General features: G+C 34.8%; 1 protein-coding gene across 1 annotated transcript in view; it reads left to right on the forward strand.

The window, feature by feature from the left end:
• Positions 1-18065, forward strand: part of LOC149777810 (sulfhydryl oxidase 2-like) — a 66372-nt gene that overhangs the window by 15833 nt on the left and 32474 nt on the right. Inside the window, exons 3-5 of the mRNA XM_089938869.1 lie at positions 12318-12466; positions 12945-13035; positions 17660-17796. Coding sequence (XP_089794995.1) covers positions 12318-12466; positions 12945-13035; positions 17660-17796 — 377 coding nt within the window. The remainder of the gene's footprint in view (positions 1-12317; positions 12467-12944; positions 13036-17659; positions 17797-18065) is intronic.

An 18065-nucleotide genomic window follows, 5' to 3' on the forward strand; every position in this document is an offset into this window, starting at 1 on the left:
TATTTTAGGTAGGAACGCTTGTCATTTGTCTCATTGTGAATATTTATAATGGGTTGGAGGAGTTTGTCTTTTGTCTCATGGTAAATATTTGAATTATATAGGAGGAGTTTGTATTCTATGTTATGGTGAATATTTACATTGGATAGGAGGACTTTGTCTTTTGTCTCACAGTGAATATTTACATTGGATAGGAGGACTTTTGTCTTTTGTCTCACAGTGAATATTTACATTGGATAGGAGGACTTTTGTCTTTTGTCTCACAGTGAATATTTACATTGGATAGGAGGACTTTTGTCTTTTGTCTCACAGTGAATATTTACATTGGATAACAGGAGTTTGTTTTCTGTCTCACAGTGAATATTTACATTGGATAGCAGGAGTGTGTCTTTCGTCTCACAGTGAATATTTATATTCAGAAGAAGGAGTTTGTCTTCTGTCTCAGTGAATATTTATTTTGGGAAGAAGGAGTTTGTCTTCTGTGTCAGTGAATATTTATATTGGGAAAAAGGAGTGTGTCTTACCTCTCACAGTGAATATTTATATTCAGAAGAAGGAGTTTGTCTTCTGTCTCAGTGAATATTTATATTGGGGAAAAAGGAGTGTGTCTGCTATCTCACAGTGCATATTTATATTGGGAAGAGGTTTGTCTTCATGATATCGGCAAGGTTTTTCGCTCTTTTTCTACCTAGCTTTTGTTTGGTGCTATATAGCAGTATTAACATGGATTTAGTTGCGTAGCAAGACATTATGGCCCCTTCCTTTTCCCCTGCCCTTCACCCAACTGTAAAACTTCAAACGGTGACCCACCCTCAGAAAACTTTTTTTTTTTTTTTTTTATTAACCCCGTAATAGGTTGACCAATGGGTCGGGGAACCATCCCAGGGTCACCTTACAATCAAACATTTCTGGTTATCAGATAATCTAGGGATAATAAATATAATCTACAGAGAAAGTAAAAAAGAAAACACACACACACACACGCATATACACATGCATATGGCACACAATCTAGGTGACATGGCCTTTGTGATATTACAATATTTTGTTCCTGTTTACCATCAAGACAGAGACAAGTTAAATGTTCATTGTTGAGGTCCATTTTTGAAGAAATTGGTCCTCTTTTTTATTTACCTTAGCATTGTATTTTTCAATGTTCTTATGCATTGCAACTATTTGCTTGAAGGCAAAAATAGAAGGATTTTTCATATTGAATCTGCAAGTATAAATATAATATTTTGCCAAAATAAGCAGAAAATTACCCAAACTGTCCAGTTGTTCACTTCCTAAAAATGTTTCTTTTTTGGACAGATGTACAATATTTGGGCAAAAAGGTGCAAAATCTTCAATAAAACGGTACCAAAACTGTGAAGTAATACTGCAGTCATAAAAGAGATGCTCAATACTTTCAGTTTCACTCTTACAGAAAGTACATTTGTTGTCATCAAATATGTTAATTCTTTTAAGAAAATCATTAGTAGCGATTATTCTATGGATTAATTTAAAGTTAAAAGAGATCAACTTGGTATCCTTGGTACAGCGTTTTGCCCGGCTGTATATATCAGACCACTCCTCACTACTTATATTTTTATTAAATACTTGCATCCAAGCTTCTTGCTTCGCAGTGTGTTGCCTTTTAGTTTCCTGTAAAAGATCTTTGTAAACATACTTGAGTGAATCTTGTTTTCGCAAGTTCGTTATTTTATCCTCCTGCTTATCAAAATTATTATGTACTAGATGGTTTTTTATGGCATCTTTCCATGCTTTAGGAATTCTGGATATTAAGGAGAAGTATTTCAAGAAATCATCGCTTCCAGTTTTTTGTTTTATTATCTCAAAAGGTATTAAATTACCGTGGTCATCTACTAGATCGTTCAGAATTTCAAAACCAGCTTCTGTCCAGGATTTGTATTGATAAATCATTTTAGGGGGGACAAAATTTAAAATACTCATGGATAGATACTCGTTATGACTTTGCGGTTCTTCTTTCCATTTAGATACTGCCAAAATTACATCTCTCCAAAAACTGTTTTTAATGAACTTACTAAATTCTTCTAATTTCCTTCTCCCTAAATTCCAAATATCCTTTTTATTTCTGAGTATAGTTGTATTGACTAAGTTCTGCCACGTTCCATCTTCCTTTTCCAGCAATCTTTTAACCCATCTTATCTTAATATACTAATGAATGAAAATATGTGTATCATATTTAGTCCTCCCTCGTTTTCTGGGGAAACTAGTATATCACGTTTTATTCTCTCTACTTTTCCACCCCATACAAATTTAAATAACATGCGATTTAGTTCTGCTTCAACTTTTGCTGATGGGTTAGGAAGTGCTGAAAAAAGATGTATGAATATGGGCAGAACAAGAGTCTTTACAACAATTACTTTACCAACTATTGACAGATGTCTTTGACTCCAGCTTGCCAGTATTCGTTTTGCCTTTGTTAGTTTCTTCATATAATTAATTTCCACCATCTGTTGTAAATCTGGAGAAAATTCTATGCCAAGGAGTGTAAAGTTCGAAGAGGACCAAATTAGGCCCATTTCGGGACATATTCTTTCATTAGAAAATTTCCTGTTTCCAATCCAAATAGCTTTTGTTTTTGTTATGTTACATTTAAGTCCCGATAATAGAGAGAAACCTTGCAAGATATTCATAGTTGCTTCAAGAGAAAAACTAGATCCATCAAGAAGAATAAAAGCGTCATCGGCATACTGACCCAATTTATATTCACTGGCATCAAAGATTACTCCCCGTACATCCACGTTTTGCTTTAAAGTTATAGCTAAAATCTCAACCCCAATGATAAACAAATAAGGTGCAAGGGGATCTCCTTGACGACATCCTCTTTCAAGTCTAAAAAAAGATGACATATGTCCATTATTTATAACACAACTATTAGAGTCATTACAAAACAGTTTAAACCACTTACAAACGGAATCACCAAAATTAAAAGATTGTAGAGCTTCTTCCACAAAGATCCAGTTAATTGAGTCAAAGGCTTTTTCGAAATCCATTAACAATAATAAACCATATCTGTTTTCATTCTCAAGTTGGTCCATGATATCATATAATAGTCTGGTGTTTTCTCCAATGAATCTACCCTTCATATATCCTTTCTGAGTATCGCTGATTATTGATGGAAGAACCTTTTTAATCCTAGCTGCAATTGCTCCCGAAGCAATCTTATAATCAGTATTTAAAAGTGATATAGGTCTCCAGTTTTTAAAATATCTTCTGTCTTTTTCCTCCTTTGGTAGACATGTGATGACTCCTTGAGTCTGAAAATCTGAAAGTTTTCCTACAGTATATCCGTAATTTATTGATCTACATATAAATCCCCCCAGAGACTTCCAAAAGAATTTATAGAACTCTACAGTGAATCCATCCGAGCCAGGACTTTTTCCATTTTCCATCCGTTTTAGAGACATACCGAATTCATTGATTGTAAGCAGACCCTCGCATGATTCTCTTTCCTCTCGACTAAGTTTAATATTGTGATCAAAAAATCTATTTCGAGTTTCTTGAGTAGCCTCGTCATCAAGCTGAGCTATTCTACTTTTGAACAATTCCATATAAAACTGTTTTTGTGCTTCTAAAATATCTATTTGGTCAGATATATTTGTCCCATCATCTAAAATAATTTCCTTTATTGTCTTATTAACATAGTTTCTTTTTTCAAGATTTAAAAAGTACTTTGTGCTTTTTTCCCCAAATTCATACCATCTAGCTTTAGATCTTAATATAACACCTTCTATGTATTTTTTCCTAGATTCCTCTAATTCTGCTTTTTTTCTCTCTAAATTTTCCAGAATTTCCTCATTTATGTTATTCGACAGTCCCCCCTGAATTTCTATTATTTCCTGCTCAATTTTCTTTAATTTTTCCCGTTTCTCTTTTGATTTCCTAATAGAATAACATATAGTTTCAGATCTTATTTTCATTTTCAAAATTTCAAAGAACATTTGGTCGTTACAGGAAAGAGAAACATGGAGAGAGTCATCTTTATTTCCCCCTACATAATATTCATTTACAGTGTCAGTTATACACTTTTTGACCGAATCAGTATACTCAGTGTTCCTCAACAGTTGGTTATTAAATTTCCAATATCCTTTTCCCCTTGGAAACGTTGAAAACGCCACACTCAAAACAATAGCTGAATGATCAGTCTTGTACCCTGGTAAGATACATGCATCAGCTGTATTCATATGAATGTCATCCGATACAAGAAAGTAATCTAGTCTACTTTGTTTCAAGGGAGATTTTTGCCTCCAGGTATACATCTTTAAGTCTTGGTTGAAATTTCGCCAGGGATCAATTAATTCCAATTCGTTTTTCAGGTCTTGAATCGCTGCCCTAGACTGTTGGTGTTTGTCATGTAAAATATTATAAGTATCCAAATCTAAGTCTTGAACAGTATTCCAGTCTCCGCACATTATAATTGATGAGTTCTCAAAAAATAAAGTCTCCTCCTTTAACTTTCTAAAAAAGCTAGGATTATCATCATTATAACCATACAAATTCACGAGGGTTATTCTGTTGCCATTAATTGTAATATCTAAAATAATAAATCTCCCTTGACTGTCACATCTTTCTCTATGGATTATAAATTCAAAAGTATTTCTAAAAAATATTGCAAACCCTCAGAAAACTTTGTTTAATTGGAATTTTTCGTTCCTGCTGAGGCCCTCCCCAATCAGTTGCTATACTACTTCTTCTATGAAACTGAGTGTGCTAACATTTTTCAAGAGAAACATTTGAGACAATTACTACATTAAGTAAGTTCTCAGGGATAGGTGAAGACGGATTTGAATTGTATTTAGGTAAAATGGTGAGAACTTTCTTCAGCTCTCTAGTTTTGATAGAAACAAATGACTACAGCCCTCATGGGACAGCTGGAGCTTTGTACAATAAATATATTTTATCTTAAGATATTTATTATGTTTTTGAATAAGAAAAAGTGTTTTTCATATGATGTAATTGTGGGTCAACAGGTGTGTTATCATAATGTAGAATGGTGGTATACATGCAGGTTGACAGGTGTTTTAACATAATGTAGATTGATGATGTACGTGTAGGTTGACAGGTGTTTCAATGTAGATAAGCCAAGAAGAATGATTAAAACAAGAGTGCATTTTCTATGTTACAGATGAAAACCTCAAGTATTTCATTTAATGGTTGTCAAATTTTAAACTCAAATTGAAAAAGGTTTTAGTGCATTTGAAATAATCTGTTGTATGTATTGTACAATGTACAACAACTTTCTTGTACTTTCCCAACTTCCATTTACATATCATCATTTTCCTAGAAACAGTCAAGTTTCATTAATCCAACTTATTTATCAAACATGTTATATTTGTATAGTTTATTATTAGTATAGTCAATTATCCACATTTAGTATAGTCAATTATCCACATTTAGTATAGTCAGTTATCCACATACAGTATAGTCAGTTAGCCACATTCATTATAGTCAGTTAGCCACATTCAGTATAGGAAAATATCCACGTTTTCTATAGTCAGTTAGCCACATTTAGTATAGTCAGTTAGCCACATTTAGTGTAGTCAGTTAGCCGCATTCAGTATAGGAAAATATCCACATTTTGTATAGACAGTTAGCCACATTCAGTATAGTCAATTATCCACATTCAGTATAGTCACTTAGCCACATTCAGTATAGTCAGTTAGCCACATTCAGTATAGGAAAATATCTACATTTTGTATAGTCAGTTATCCACATTCAGTATAGTCAATTATCCACATTTAGTATATTCAGTTATCCACATATAGTATAGTCAATTATCCACATTCAGTATAGTCATTTATCCACATTTAGTATAGTTTATTATTCATATTTAGTATTTTATTAGTCAATTATCCAAATTCATTATAGTCAAATATCCATATTTAGTATAGTCATTTATCCACATTCAGTATAGGAAAATATCCACATTTAGTATAGTCAGTTATCCATATTGAGTATAGTCAATTATCCACATTTGGTATACTCAGCTATCCACATAAAATCTAAGTCTCATTTTAAAGGCAGATTGTTTGAAAGTTTACTTTATATCCATACAAATTTTAATAATTTAACTGTGATAAATTCTTCCTTCATAAGAAGCCAGTTTCCAACATTCACAGATTTATTAGTTTTACATTTAAAAATGCTTTTCATTGATAAGTCCACCTCCCACTTTGAAAGAATGGCACAAGGTAACACTGCCATTTCATTGATAAGTCCACCTCCCACTTTAAAAGAATGGCACAAGGTAGCACTGCCATTTCATTGATAAGTCCACCTCCCACTTTAAAAGAATGGCACAAGGTAGCACTGCCATTTCATTGACAAGTCCACCTCCCACTTTGAAAGAATGGCACAAGGTAGTACTGCCATTTCATTGATAAGTCCACCTCCCACTTTAAAAGAATGGCACAAGGTAGCACTGCCTTTTCATTGATAAGTCCACCTCCAACTTTAAAAGAATGGCACAAGGTAGCACTGCCATTTCATTGATAAGACCACCTCCCACTTTAAAAGAATGGCACAAGGTAGCACTGCCATTTCATTGATAAGTCCACCTCCTACTTTAAAAGAATGGCACAAGGTAGCACTGCCTTTTCATTGATAAGTCCACCTCCCACTTTAAAAGAATGGCACAAGGTAGCACTGCCTCATCAATTTAATTAAGTTCATTTCTTTATTGTATCCATATGAATAAGCGTTTACCTCTAAACAATCAAAAGAAAGCCTTGATACAATGGTGCTTTCCTAAACATTACACTAATTAATATGTAAATTACAAGTCACATTCAAAAAGAATTTGGTAAAATGACAGACATTTTGTTTTCATTGAAAAGCAGATTAATTTTGAACTTTGTAATGTTAATTAGACTTCAGAAGGGAAACAGAGATGTAAGAATGCTAATAGAATTGGCTGTAATACTTCCTCAGGTGTTCATTCAGTCTGTTTTTTTTGCCATAATTCTTTGGAAGAGATTTGTAGAGACTTTGAATACCTGAGGGAAATGTCCATCCATACGCAGTGAGTTTTGCAGAACAAATCATCATGGGAATGAATCAAAAAAATTATACACTAAAGTTTCTGCTTAAAAAACAGCCATATATTTTCTGTTATGTTAATATTTGGTAATTGTGTAGGCCAGCTAATGCATTTTTATGATTATTTTATAATATTCCGGTGCGATCTGAACACAGTGAACAAGTGGATTCTGAAATAAATACTGATTGCCTGGGAAATGTTTCACCAGAACAGGGCATAAATTTGGTATCCATATATTCTTGCTGTTTCAGAGCACATATATTTCCATTTGCACTTGTTGCTGTACCATTACCATTTCTCCAAATTGACATTTCCAATTGGAACCAAAATCTGGCCTCCAATCTTCACTGATCTTTTTTCCAATTATAAATGTGTTCATCGTTTTTCCAGCGACAATCTGACATTTGTCTCCCACTGTCCAGATATACTGTCCATCTTTTCATGCAACAACATGTCATATGCTTTTCAATGTTTATATCCTAAATCACAAATGTCTTCTGAGCAAAGCAATATTTAAATGTGTTTATGATTTTGAACCTTTTGTGTACTAACAGTAACTTGTATGTTTTCATTGACTTTGGTGGCAATGTCACTCTCTTTATTTTCTGTTTGATTTCAAATGTTTTGTCAGTATTCCCTTTCAGTTACTTACCAAGGTCTGCCACTTTACCTATTTTGCACAGAGACACACTAGAAATTTATGAATCACATCAGTAATAGTATTATGTGGCAGTAGTCACCGATTTAATTTATACTTCTATTATCCTGACACAAATCTGTGGCAATATTTTTAGCATCACTTGTGAGTTCTGACCCCAGGTACAGATATGCCAAGTGGGAAAGGACCTCAATAAAATATGCCCAAGCCCTTTCTAACCCATTTTATCAGCCAGTTTGGCTGAAATTTTAAAAATAATTTTAGAGCAAGTTATCTGTTGTCTGAAGTGTTTTTGCTAATAGTACCTGTATGTAGCCATGCTGGATATTAAATGCAGGTATTTTGGGATAGCTAAACAAAATGCGATGTAATGTATTTTTTATTCTTCAGTAGCACTTTTAATGGCATGCATCCTCAAAATTCAGTCAGTCATAAATTTGAAGACATTTATACATGTATTTGATTAACAATTCTTCCTTTTGAAAGTAACTAGATCAATGCAGTTACTATCATAGACAAAATTAGCACTGTCCAGTATGGCTGCCACAGAGTCCATCTTGGAAGTATTTGTTTTTGCTTTTGCTGTTGCAGAATGTAAGGTCATATTGACATGAGGTTTTCATCAGAAGACTCCTCATGGTGTCTGGTTGTTCCTAAATGTAAATTATTCTCTTTGGACATCCAATATGGCCACCACTTTGGTTATCTTTGAAATCTTTTTACTTTTTCTTCTTCAGAATGGATGGTCATATCAACACAGTCAATTCTTATGATGTCTAGTTGATCTTAAATAAAAAATGGTGCCAGTCTGACATCCAAAATGGCTACTCTGACATCCAAAATGGCTACCACATTGGCCATTTTGACAATTTTTGTTGTTGCTGCTCTTCCTGAATGGATGGTCTCATCAACATGGTGTTTTCACTAAAAGATCTTTTATGATGTCTGGTTGCAGCTAAATGAAAATGGTGCTGATCTGCCATTAATTTGCACAGTCTGATTGGTCCTAAATTATAACATTATATCCAGTATGGCTACAAAAGCAAGGTCTGATTGGTCCTAAATGATAACAGTATATCCAGTATGGCTACAAAAGCAAGGTCTGATTGGTCCTAAATGATAACAGTATATCCAGTATGGCTACTAAAGCAAGGTCTGATTGGTCCTAAATGATAACAGTATATCCAGTATGGCTACAAAAGCAAGGTCTGACTGGTGCTAAATGATAACAGTATATCCAGTATGGCTACAAAAGCAAGGTCTGATTGGTCCTAAATGATAACAGTATATCCAGTATGGCTACAAAAGCAGAGATGTTACGAATCTTTTTATCTATTTTTCCTGAATAGATTGTCATTTCAACCTGGGATTTTCACTAGAATTTTTAATATGATATCTAGTTGGTTATAAATACATTTGGTGCCTATCTGATGTTAAGCATGACAGACAAAACAGGCATATTGAAAATATTTTTTATTGCTGTGCCTCCTAAGTTGAATCTCATTGTGGCATCAGGTTTCTCCAGAAGACTTTCTGTGATGTCTAGTTTGTCCAAAATGAAAATGATACTGCCCAGACATCCAATATGACCACAACAGTGGCCATCTTGAAAATATTGTTATTGCCAGTTCTTCCAGAAGAAAGATCATGTAAGCAGGGTTTTTGTCCAGAAGACATTTTATAGTTATGTCTTAAATGAAAATTATTCCATTCTGATATGCAAGTGCAGTTTACTCAGAGTAGTTAGAATGGCCATGAAAGTTGGTTTTAGGTTGTATGTCATTATTTTTTGAACTTTAGATTCAACCTGTATGTTGTGGAATATTGATTAAATTATTCAAAAGAGTGAAGTTCACTGATTTGCTGAAAATAATGACTGGAAAAAAATTAATATAATTATTTCAGATGAAACTTATCTATCAGTAAATTATACATATTAGTAAGCTTGACTCAAAGCTATTTGCATTTTATTATGGTTAACCTGTGGTACTGTTTGATATAGATGGGGAGATTTCACTGCTGGGTTTTTATTTGTGGACACATAAAAGGGAATTTTCTCAAAATTGAGTAGTGAAGCATATACATTTTACCATTTAAATCTTTCTTCTTGGATAGACAATACCTATGATTATTTGCCGGTCTTGCCACAGAATTTATAGTGATTTGGCCAAGCATTGACGTTGTACTCACTCTGTGTGCATTAAATTAAATTATTCTATGCCCGTACAGGATCTCTGTTCTCCATGATTTAGAAACAACCTTACTTAAATCTATGAAACATAAAAAGTTTCTCTTTTTCAGATTTGCATTTATTTATCAGTATTTGTAAAATGAAAATGTTATGAATTCGATGACTTTTTGAAAATTCATTCTAAAAGTCATAAAAAAGATCAGGTATCACAAAAACCTTTGTTATTGTTATTATGTATTTGTTATGACAAAAGAAATTACCTGATGGTGTTATTTTGGTTACACCTCCGTAATTATCTACATTATTTCATATAACACCGCTCCGGTGGCCTAGTGGTCAGAGCGTCCACCTCGGATGCGGAAGGTCGTGGGTTCGATCCCCGGCCGAGTCATACCAGAGACTTACAAAAATGGTACTAACAGCTGCCTCGCTTGGCGTTCAGCATTAAGAGGTTAGTGTTAGGACTGGTCGGCCTGGTGTCAGGATAATGTGACTGGGTGGGACATCATGCTACATGTCTGCGGCATGATGCCCCAGTGATAGACATCACTATAAACTGCCACATTGCAGACATCATAGCGATATGACTGAAAAATTGTTAAAGCTACGTTAAAAATCAAAATCACATCACATCACATTTCATATAACATGAGACTCATACCATAAGACTTTTCTTTAAAAAAAAAAATACACACCTTTATTTCTTAAACAGAATCAGCATCATTATAAGTATACTTTGTTGTTTAGTGAATATTCTCATGTACAGTAGATTTATGAAATACATTATATTTTTACATCAATTAAAATAAAGTTATTTTTAAAGCTTTCCTTTTATATATTAATCGGGATTTCTGGTTTTTGTTTGGTCTCATCTTCATTTAGCGGTTGAATGAGCTGCCAGTACTCAGATGGCTTTTGGTCTCGTTTCTCATCTATTAAGAGCAGCCTAACTATATTGCAATTCTGCAAATTTTAAAACCTTTTTTTTCCCTACAAGTATAAATGTGTGCAGTGGACATTGGGTGAAGGGACTTGCTCATGATGCATGTCATGTTTCATAAGTAATATTTTTGAGTCCACTAAAGTCCTCATCATATTATCATTTTGTCTTCACTGGTCCCTCTTTTCTCCAACTTTTATGTGTAATGCACTTCCAGTATTTATAAATGGTCCCTCTTTACTCCGACTTTTATGTGTGATGTACTTCGTAGCATTTATAAATGCCTGTGTCAAGAAGTCGATTGCACTGTTAATTCCTTCCTTCATCTCTTTGAAAGTGAAGCATTATACAGTCATCTAAATAATCCTTCTTTTGTAGTAACCCTTTCTAAAACAGAGTGGGCATGCCTTCTTTCCAAATGCATTTCTGTACTTCTTGTTTTTACAAGGCAAGCATATATTTTCCATATAGTACTCTGTTGCACAGGTGTGTGCAAGTATTATGTAGTCTTGTATTATTCAAGTTCTGCTATATAGTGGGACATCAGTAGGTATGTGGTGGTTGTTTGTAGTGGGACATGTGGGTTTGAGGTTGTTCTTTATAGTGGGACATCAGTAGGTATGAGGTGGTTCTTAATAGTGGGATATGAGGAGGTATCATTATGTTTTATGTAGTGGGACATGAGTAGGCATGGAAATGTTTTATATAGTGTGACATGAGTAGGTATGATGTTCTATGTCATGGGACATGAGTGGGTATGGATGTTTTATGTTGTGGGATATGAATAGGTATGGGGATGTTCTATCTATTGGGATAATGAGTAGGTATGTGGATGTTCTGTATAGTGGAATATGAGTAGGTATGACATTCTGTGTAGTGGGACATGAGTAGGTATCAGGCTGTTTTATGTAGTGGTACATGAGTAGGCATGGAAATGTTCTATGTAATGGGACATGACTAGGTATGACATTCTGTATAGTGGGACATGGTAGGTATGTGGATGTTTTATGTTGTTGGATATGAGTAGGTATGTTGATATTTTATGCAGTGGGACATGCGTAGGTATGTGGATGTTCTATCTAGTGGGATATGAGTAGGTATGACATTCTGTTTTGTGGGACATGAGTAGGTATGGATGTTTTATGTTTTGGGATATGAATAGGTATGTGGATGTTTTATGTAGTGGGACATGAGTAGACATGGAAATGTTCTGTACAGTGGGACATGAGTAGGTATGGCATTCTGTGTAGTGGGACACGAGTGGGTATGTGGACGTTTTATGTTGTGGGATATGAGTAGGTATGTGGATGTTTTATGTCGTGGGATATGGGTAGGTATGTGGATGTTTTATGTTGTGGGATATGAGTAGGTATGTGGATGTTCTATGTAGTAGGATATAGGTAGATATGAAGATGTTCTTTCTAGTGGGACATAAATCGCATCTATCTGTATTTCTACTTGACAGCTTTTCCAGTTTGGAGCTGTGGAAGGTGATAAAGGAGAGGAGTTTACAAACCAAGATTTCCATGCCTTGCGGATGAAGATGGTTGACTTTGTCATGCAAAGGACATCGTATGAAAAACCCAAGTCCTGGCCAAAACTTGAGCCTCTTGAGTAAGTCATGGATATTTTGATACATTTGAAGATGTAACAGACTTTCTGATCAATTGAACAGCAAATTTTTGTTAATTAAAGGAGGCAAGTCATTGTTCCTGGTAATATCAATATTCATACAGTGCAATGCGTTCTGTCGAAGGCCAATATCAGATTCATTTATTCTTCTTTAGTTTTGTCCAGCAGAAAGACATAAAAAAGGTTTGTTTTGTCAAATTGTTTATTTGATATGTATATATAGTCTTGTTAATTTTAAGTCATGTTACACCTGCGAGGTCTTTATATATAGTACATTCACACATTTCTTATGGTCAAAAATGTCAGAAGTCATATTTTTTCTGAAGGATCAAAACTAAGACCGAAGTCAAGATCAGTCTTACCTTGCAACTAAAATTTAGGTAATTAATTGCACATTGCAGCAGTTAATTCATTTATTGCACGTTACTTTATTGTATTATGTTTCTCTTTTTATCTTCAGATCAATTGATGGTATTTGGAATGAGACAGGGGATCACCATGACTATGTAGCATTTATATTTGAAGATGAGAACTCCTACCTAGGGAGAGCTGTAAGCACATTTTATGAGTACTGTACATTTGTGGAGTACTTTATACATGTATATTGAGTTTTTGTGTTACAAGAGCACCTTTTATTGTAGTACTATATATTGTGGAAGCATTCTATATTTTGGGAGTACTGTGTACTGTATATTGTGGAGTATCTTATGAAAGGATTGCATATTATGGGAGTATTTTATATTATGGGAGTACTTTATATTTTGGAGCAATGTACTGTATATATTTGAAGTATTGTATATTCTTATGTTTATTATGGAATTACCGTATATTTTTGGGGAAGTGTTGCACATGGAAATATTATATATTTTGTGAGCATTGTGTATTATCGAACTTGTATTTATTACATTTTTTTTCTTTGTTCAGGAAATCATTGTATTAAATTTGGTACTTTAAGCTCTCACTAAATTCTTGTTTAGTCCTATACTGATAAGGTCCTAGATTATGCCATATTTTCATTGGGCTGATAATTCAGTATGTCATCATTTTGTAGAAAAATGTTTGGACTTTTTATTAAAAAAATAGTTTCTGGGATAGGTTCTTCCATAGGGCTAACAGTGGCCTTCAAAATATGTCTTTTGTCGAGGTTTAGAACACTCTTGTGCTTGTGTTGAGAACCAAAAAAGGCATATTCCAACATGACAATGTGTTAATGCCTATATCTTCAACATTTTGAAACAAACATTTTTCAAGATTTTGTTTGGCAGAAGTTCTTTTTATATAAGGGTAATGCCTTTTCTTATAACATGACTGTTGTATTATCTTAGTTGATTCAGTCTTATAATATACCTTTGCTAATCCAGGGTTCTTGCAGTCTTTGAAGGTATTTGATAGATTGGAAAAAAAATGAGGTAGCATTTTAAAGGCCTTAAAAGTTTGGGATAATCGATCAGATTACCCTGAGGTCTTTAAAAGTCTTTGAAAATTGAAATAAACCCAAACATTTTAATTTCTTTCCATAATCACAAATAAAATTGTCCAAGGATGTTAGATTCAGATGTAGTCGAGTTTTCCTGGTTTCTTTCTTTTGATGACCCATTCAGTTTCATCGCCACCACAATAGCAAAAAAGAGTATTTGTTTGCCTTGGCGGCAACTTCAATAACACATGCACTCTTCATCAAAGAAAGCTGGCTACGATCTTCAATAAAAACAACGCACCCTTCATCAAAGTTATATAAAGTTAGCAAAATTAGGTCTTGGAAATCTCTGTTTGTGGTCTTTGAATTTATCAATCAGAATTCTGTATGAACCTTGTAATATTTATATGATGCACAACACTTTTACTAAAAGTAGAAAATCTGTTGAATGACTTATCCTGAACTCATCTAATTTGTACAAGAAGCATCTTGCCATTAAGAGATCATACAACTAGTTCCAGTCTATCCTCAAGTATGGCAGTTGCTGCTAAAATGAGAAAACTTTTTGGTAGCTATTTCTAAAAAGCAGCTTAACAAACTTTGATGATATTTGACAGAAGCATTTCAGCCTGAATGTGTTTTACACCTGTAGGCATGATTCTAATCCACCATCAGTATGACAGAGCCTGAATGCCTATTACATCTGTAGACATGATTATAATCCACCATCAGTATGGCATAGCCTGAATGCCTTTTACACTTGTAGACATGATTATAATCCAACATCAGTATGGCATAGCCTGAATGTGTATTACATCTGTAGACATGATTCTAATCCAACATCAGTATGGCATAGCCTGAATGTCTGTTACAGCTGTAGACATGATTCTAATCCAACATCAGTATGGCATAGCCTGAATGCCTATTACATCTGTAGACATGATTCTAATCCACCATCAGTATGGCATAGCCTGAATGCCTATTACATCTGTAGACATGATTCTAATCCACCATCAGTATGGTATAGCCTGAATGCCTATTACATCTGTAGACATGATTCTAATCCACCATCAGTATGGCATAGCCTGAATGCCTATTACATCTGTAGGCATGATTCTAATCCACCATCAGTATGGCATAGCCTGAATGTGTTTTACACCTGTAAGCATGATTCTAATCCACTATCAGTATGACATAGCCTGAATGCCTATTACATCTGTAACATAATTATAATCCACCATCAGTATGGCATAGCCTGAATGCCTTTTACACTTGTAGACATGGTTCTAATCCAACATCAGTATGGCATAGCCTGAATGCCTATTACAGCTGTAGACATGATTCTAATCCAACATCAGTATGGCATAGCCTGAATGCCTATTACATCTGTAGACATGGTTCTTATCCACCATCAATGTGGCATAGCCTGAATGTGTTGTAAATCTGTAGACATGATTATAATCCGCCATCAGTGTGGCATAGTCTATCTATAGACATGATTATTATCTGCCATCAGTGTGGCATAGCCTGAATGTGTTGTACATCTGTAGACATGATTGTAATCCACCATCACTGTGGCATAGCTTGAATGCCTTTTACACTTGTAGACATGATTATAATCCCCCTCAGATATGGCATAGCCTGAATGCCTTTTACACTTGTAGACATTATTATAATCCCCCCCTCAGATATGGCATAGCCTGAATGCCATTTACACTTATATACATGATTATGATCCCCCTCAGATATGGCATAGCCTGAATACCATTTACACTTGTAGACATGATTATAATCCCCCCTCAGATATGGCATAGCCTGAATGCCATTTACACTTGTAGACATGATTATAATCCCCCTCAGATATGGCATAGCCTGAATGCTATTTACACTTGTACACTTGATTATAATCCCCCCTTAGATATGGCTTAGCCTGAATGCCTTTTACACTTGTAGACATTATTATAATCCCCCCTCAGATATGGCATAGCCTGAATGACATTTACACTTGTAGACATGATTATAATCCCCACTCAAATATGGCATAGCCTGAATGCCATTTACACTTGTACACATGATTATAATCCCCCTCTGATATGGCATAGCCTGAATGCCATTTACACTTGTACACATGATTATAATCCCCCCTTAGATATGGCTTAGCCTGAATGCCTTTTACACTTGTAGACATTATTATAATCCCCCCTCAGATATGGCATAGCCTGAATGCCATTTACACTTGTAGACATTATTATAATCCCCCCTCAGATATGGCATAGCCTGAATGACATTTACACTTGTAGACATGATTATAATCCCCCCTTAGATATGGCTTAGCCTGAATGCCTTTTACACTTGTAGACATTATTATAATCCCCCCTCAGATATGGCTTAGCCTGAATGCCTTTTGCACTTGTAGACATTATTATAATCCCCCCCCTCAGATATGGCATAGCCTGAATGCCATTTACACTTGTAGACATGATTATAATCCCCCTCAGATATGGCATAGCCTGAATGCCATTTACACTTGTAGACATGATTATAATCCACCCTCCCTCAGATATGGCATAGCCTGAATGCCATTTACACTTGTAGACATGATTATAATCCCCCTCAGATATGGCATAGCCTGAATGCCTTTTACACTTGTACACATGATTATAATCCCCCCCTCAGATATGGCATAGCCTGAATGCCAGTTACACTTGTACACATGATTATAATCCCCCCTCAGATATGTCATAGCCTGAATGCCATTTACACTTGTACACATGATTATAATCCCCCTCAGATATGGCATAGCCTGAATGCCATTTACACTTGTACACATGATTATAATCCCCCCTCAGATATGGTATAGCCTGAATGCCATTTACACTTGTACACGATTATAATCCCCCTCAGATATGGCATAGCCTGAATGCCATTTACACTTGTACACATGATTATAATCCCCCCCTCAGATATGTCATAGCCTGAATGTTTTGTGCATCTGTACACATGATTATAATCCACCATGTTATTACTGAAACTGTAAAAGCGTATACACAACTTTATTTCCGGAAACAGACCGCTCCGGTGGCCTAGTGGTTAGAGCATCCGCCTCGGATGCAGGAGGTCGTGAGTTCGATCCCCGGCTGAGTCATAGCAAAGACTTACAAAAATGGTACTAACAGCTACCTCGCTTGGTGCTCAGCATTAAGAGGTTAGTGTTAGGACTGGTCAGCATGGTGTCAGGATAATGTCCCAGTGCTAGATAGCACTATAAACTGCCACATTGCAGACATTGTAGCGATATGACTGAAAAATTATTTCCGGAAACTGCTTGAAAGAGTTTGATCAATATTGTCAGGAAGGTTTCAGGCCTAGAGGCATTATAATATTTAACAAATGATAATGATGTGCCATTACATGTGAACAAAGGTATAAAAGTGGAGAATCTTTGGAGTGAATGTTTTCATAACATATGCAATCATCAGCATTGGATGAAATGTCTACAGAAAAGCATCCAACTGATCCAGAATTTTTGGCCAACTGCTCTTGCATTTTGTTTGTCTGGGCATATTTCAGGCAGGTGAGTCTCACATGTGTACTTGGACATCTTGTTTTTGTTTTAAACCCAATATATTACAAACCCATAAAATTGTGGAATTATCACAGACTGTATCTTTGTGAAAGATTCTTCATTTTTCTATTATATTTATCATTTAATTTTTTACTATTATTTTGATTATTATTAATATTATTATTATTTACAGGTTATACTAGATTTATGTACAGAAAAGAGGCTTCTTATTCGACGTATGTTAAGTGATTCGGTGAAAAAATATGGAATCACAGAGTTCCCATCCTTGTACCTGATACATCGAGATGGGAAATTTGAGAGACTTGCGGCGTAAGTCTATTTGAACTAAAAATATAGTAAGCAAAACCTTGACACATTTACTAATTCTTAAATTCAGTATCATTGTTTGCCCATTACATCAGCAACTAAGAGCCCATAGTAGTCATTATGTTGTTTGTCAGCTTCTTTCAGTGTTCATTTTTTGACTGTATTTCTTTTGTGTCTGATTTGGCAAAATATTATGTTTAAGTCCAGAAACATATTGGAGTAAAACAATTTTTTCCAAATATATTGGCAACTCTTACTTCCTGAGATTCATG

This window comes from Sinohyriopsis cumingii, chromosome 17 (genome assembly GCF_028554795.1).
Source record: "Sinohyriopsis cumingii isolate HCF-2022 chromosome 17, ASM2855479v2, whole genome shotgun sequence".
Classification (NCBI taxonomy): Eukaryota; Metazoa; Mollusca; class Bivalvia; order Unionida; family Unionidae; genus Sinohyriopsis; species Sinohyriopsis cumingii.